Source organism: Triticum urartu, chromosome 6A, assembly GCF_056163025.1.
Source record: "Triticum urartu cultivar PI428250 chromosome 6A, HENAU_Tu73, whole genome shotgun sequence".
Taxonomy (NCBI): Eukaryota; Viridiplantae; Streptophyta; class Magnoliopsida; order Poales; family Poaceae; genus Triticum; species Triticum urartu.
The window spans coordinates 153,890,250-153,895,259 of record NC_141878.1 but is presented as its reverse complement, the minus strand read 5'-3'; the positions used below and the strand labels follow the sequence as shown (position 1 = coordinate 153,895,259).

At 52.4% G+C, this 5,010-nt stretch overlaps 1 protein-coding gene across 1 annotated transcript; it reads right to left on the bottom strand.

Moving 5' to 3' along the window:
• Positions 1–1,042: 1,042 nt before the first annotated feature.
• LOC125514551 (nicotianamine synthase 1) lies at positions 1,043–2,413 on the bottom strand. Its single transcript, XM_048679890.2, has one exon. The coding sequence runs from the start codon at positions 2,317–2,319 to the stop codon at positions 1,330–1,332; it is 990 nt and encodes a 329-aa protein (XP_048535847.1). The 5' UTR covers positions 2,320–2,413; the 3' UTR covers positions 1,043–1,329.
• Between the last annotated feature and the right edge of the window lie 2,597 nt (positions 2,414–5,010).

Sequence of the window (5,010 nt, the reverse complement as noted above, 5' to 3'; positions counted from 1 at the left end):
TGATACTATAGTGTAATTACATAGTTAGTACACTGATATTACAGTGCAAGTAATAAAGTAAATGCACTGATATTAGACTGTAAATACACTGATATTACTGAATAATTACATAGTTACAAGGTAAGTATATTGATAATACAGTAATACACTAAAAATACAAAGAAAGGAAAGTGAAATTCGATTGGAAATTTCAGTGGAAAACGGGAGGGGGGGTCCTGAAACACACACATTCAGACACACCTCAACTGCGGGGGGGGAGGGGGGGTCATGACCAGCCACCTACAACTATCATCTAACAGCAAGGGGACATACACCACTGCAACTACCAGGCAAATCAACCGCTGCAACTACCAGTACGTGTACCTCCACCACAACACAAAATAAAACAAAACTAAAGCCTAACACACCTACAATCAGGGGAGAAAAACAACCACAAAGCTCCTAGAACCCGCAACTACAAGCTCCTACACAACTATAGACCTAGAACCCGCAACTACAAGCTCCTACACAACTCAGGCGAGCAAAATGGAGTGGGGAAATTGGGCGGACTAGAACAACATGCAACACCTACCACAGATCCACGAACAACAGCAAACAGACGATCCACGAATCACGACCACGAAACTCACCTAGATCTGGAACTACAGGACGGGGAACGCGAGAGACAAGGGGAACCAACCTCGGCAGCCGAGTAACGAAGAGAAAAGGGAGGAGACATCAAAATCCAACAGTGGAATAGCTCGGGATCACCATGAATCGTCTCCTCTCCGCCGCCGCTCGAGTTTTCTCCTCAGCCTTATCGAAACAGAATGACCAAACGAAAGGGGAACGACATCCACTCTGAATTCAAACATGACAAAAACCAATAGGACGGGTGCGGTTACGGGTTGAGACAAAGAAAAACCGAACCCGTTAAAAGAAAACAGACCGGAGCAAACAGGGCACCAACACGGAAAAAAAAAAAAGAAAACCAGTACGAATCTCCACGCGAGAACGGACGGACACAAATTTGAATGTTGACGAATTGAAAAACACTTGACTGTTAAATAGCAAACCCGTATATTTAGCATTGCACTTCAAATCACACATTATTTCTCTTACATACCATTACTCCAGGTACAAATACAAGTAGTACTTACTACATGTAACGTGTGTAAATTAACAACACAACTCCACAAGGCAGAACGCATATTTCTTGCAGGCACAAACATCAAAACAACACACGAGTAGGAAATTTACCACGATGCAGGCGACAGAATGACGAGTTGAGGACAGATGATCAGCACGCCCTTTTCGAAAAAAAAGATGATCAGCACGCACATTTTCGAATCAAAAGGCCAGCTCTTTTGTGGCCAACTCTTCAATCTTCTCAAGCGCGCTCGCCTCCATCTTGGTGGAGAAGCTGCATGGCGGGCTGACCAGCGGCACCGCGCCCCGTGCGGGCGCGTCTCCGTTCTGCGGCCCACTGAGCTGCGCGTCGACGGCCTTACGGGCGACGATGACAGAGTTGATCACCTCACCTTCGGGGTGGTGCACGGCCAGCACCTCGAACCCGCCCCGCCTAATGTCCTCCGGGTCAACGATGGGATACAGGAAGCCGCGCGCGCCGTGCGCGCTCCGCACGACCAGGGACGCCCCCTCCACCATGTGCGCGCCCAGGTGGGCTATCACCTTGGCTTTCTCCTCGGCCGCCATGCCGACGAGCGCGGCGAGGAAGACCACGTCGTACGCCCCAAGCTCCTGCGTGAGGTCGGCGACGTCCGCCGTGTGGAACTTCATGCGCGCGCCCACGCCGTCCTCGCTCGCGCCGAACAGCTTCCTGGCGCGCTCGTTCGCCGCGCCGCACAGGTCGTAGTTGTCGAACTGCGCGTCGGGCAGGTGGTGCGCGGCGAGGACGAACGAGCTGAACGGCAGCGGGCCGGAGCCGACGAAGGCGACGCGCGCCGGCGCGATGCCCGGCACGTGGCGCGCCAGGAGCTCGTACTCCAGCCTACTGAGGTTGACGTAGTTGCTGTAGTAGGGGAAGCGGGCGAGGTGGTCGAGCGGGTTGTCGAAGGTGGCGAGCAGGTCGGCGTAGTGCGCCTCCAGCTTCCCCTCGGCGGCGGAGCAGAGGCGGATGAGCGCCTCCCGCATCCTCTGGTGCTCCGGGCTGAGCTTCTCCACGTCGACGGGGCTCGGCGGGACGCAGGCCGTGACGAGGGCGGTGAAGAGCCTGTCGACCTCGGGGGACGGGCTCAGCGACGGCAGCTCGGCGATGGCGGCCTGGAGACCGGCGATCTTCTCGATCAGAGCAGCGACCTCCTTGTTCTGGGCATCCATGTTACAATTGCTTCTTGGTGACCGGAAGAACTCTGGAAGCAGGAGAAGATGTGTGGCTCTGAACGCTCGAGCTGCTCGATGCGTTTTGAAATGGATACATGGGCGTATATATAGCAGTGGCGAGACTTGTTGTGTTGTGCGCGATTTCACGCCGGCCTGCTGTTTAGGAAAAAGACGCTTTTGATTGTGCACGCTTCACGCATCCATGGCCAGGCGGGTTTCATGCCTCTCGTCACACTTTTACGTGTTTGAAAGTACGTAGTATATAATCTTAGGTGCTCATGTCGCTACGCTGAAGTTGACAGCATTTTATAGTGTTCATAAAGATTGCGTTCGTCCAGTTTGGGTCCCTCGTGGGGTCTCCAAACATGATTGCAGACGGCAAGATTTAAAATACCGATATTATATAAATTTCTGAACTCACTCAAATATCCGAAAAATTGGAAAAGTTGAAAATTCTTTGGGAATGCGGTATAACAAAATTCACTTAATTTGAAGAGATTTTGACTGAGACTGAATTTGGATTGAAATTAGTTTGAATATAGGGCAAAATTTTGAGGTCGCAAATATTTTGATACCCGCTAAACTTTCAGAAATTTTGTTGATTTTTTTTGTTGGATGGCTCCATTGAGAATACACTACTGCCCATGCTAGAAAACCTTCATAGAAGATAGCTCACCAGTGGTGTGCTCGTAGTGGCACACATCACTGGTAATATGTGAAGATACCCGTGGTGTGTGTCAGGTAGGACACGTCACTAATACCCACGAAGAGTTGGAGTGGTAGGTAGCTTCGGAGTTGTCTCTGATTAGTAAGTAGCTTCGGAGTTGTCTCGGACTGACGCGTCACTGATACCCACGAAGAGTTGGAATAGTATGTAGCTTCGAAGTTGTCTCGGATTTTATTCTCCATAGCGGTGGAGCCTAGGACTTCGATCGAGGTCGCTCTTTCGGACTTAGGACACCTTGCGTTTCGCCGACCTTTTGGTCCCCCTGATCTCGTTGCTTGGAAGAGATGCTGGAATGCATCGCCCTCCACACTCCCGACGTCGACAATACTACGGATCGCATGTCTTGGCGCCTGGAACCCTCCGGCCGGTTTTCCACCAGATCCCTATACCAGGCCATCGCCACGTCGACGGCTCCTGATGCCCTCACCCATGTGTGGGCCATTAGGCTGCCGCTCAAGATCAGAATTTTCTTATGGCAATGGATTAGGAGTCGGGTACCTTCAGGGGTGGAGGTCTCAAGCACAATGGCCCTGGGGACGGGATCTGCCCCCTATGCGGCACGGTGGAAGACTCAAAACACATCTTTTTCGCGTGTGTATCGGCTCAATTCCTCTGGAGTTGCTTTCACGAAGCCGTAGGTGGTCAATGGTGCCATACCAACGTCCCCGACCTCTTCGTAGAGATCCAGTCCGTCCCTTCTTTGGCCCGCCACATTAGGTGGTTGACCATCGGGGTGCTCGCTGGACTCTCTGGACTATCTCCAATAAGCTTGTGATTCAGCGTGTTCCTCTCCGACGTGCCACTGACACAGTTTTCAAAATGTGTGGTTTCCTGCAACACTGGAGGCCGCATAGCCGCCCCTCCGGCCGAGATGCCATCAACACCATTGAGGGAGTCCTGAATTAGGGGGTCTCCGGACAGCCGGACTATATCCTTTGGCCGGACTGTTGGACTATGAAGATACAAGATTGAAGACTTCGTCCCGTGTCCGGATGGGACTCTACTTGGCGTGGAAGGCAAGCTAGGCAGTACGGATATGGATATCTCCTCCTTTGTAACCGACCTTGTGTAACCCTAACCCTCTCCGGTGTCTATATAAACCGGAGGGTTTTAGTCCGTAGGACAATAACATACAATCATACCATAGGCTAGCTTCTAGGGTTTAGCCTCTCCGATCTCGTGGTAGATCAACTCTTGTAATACCCATATCATCAAGAATAAATCAAGCAGGACGTAGGGTTTTACCTCCATCAAGAGGGCCCGAACCTGGGTAAAACTTCGTGTCCCCTGCCTCCTGTTACCATCCGCCTTAGACGCACAGTTTGGGACCCCTACCCGAGATCCGCCGGTTTTGACACCCGACGTTGGTGCTTTCATTGAGAGTTCCTCTGTGTCGTCGCCGTTAGGCTTAATGGCTCCTTCTATCATCGATAGCGATGCAGTTCAAGGTGATACTTTTCTCCCCGGACATATCTTTGTGTTCGGCAGCTTCACACTGCGGGCCAACTCGCTTGGCCATCTGGAGCAGATCGAAAGCTACGCCCCTGGCCATCAGGTCAGGTTTGGAAGCTTAAATTACACGGCCGATATCCGCGGAGACTTGATCTTCGACGGATTCGAGCCCCTGCCTTGTGCGCCACGCGGTCACGATGAGTACAATTTAGCTCTACCATCGGACCGTATTCAGGAGATCGCACCGGCAGCCGCTCCGAGCCTCAATTCGGAGCCAGTTGCGCCATCCATGGACGGGTGGATAGACCCCGTCACGGAGGCCGTATCCTCAGCGGCGATCGAGCCGAATATCGACCTTACCCTTCACGAGAGCCGTGTTGCCAAACTGCCGGATCCTTCCCTGGCCACGGACTCCGAACCGCCTGCGCCCGTGCCTATCAAATCCGACTGGGCGCCAATCATGGAGTTCACCTCCGCGGATATCTTTCAGCACTCGCCCTTCGGCGACA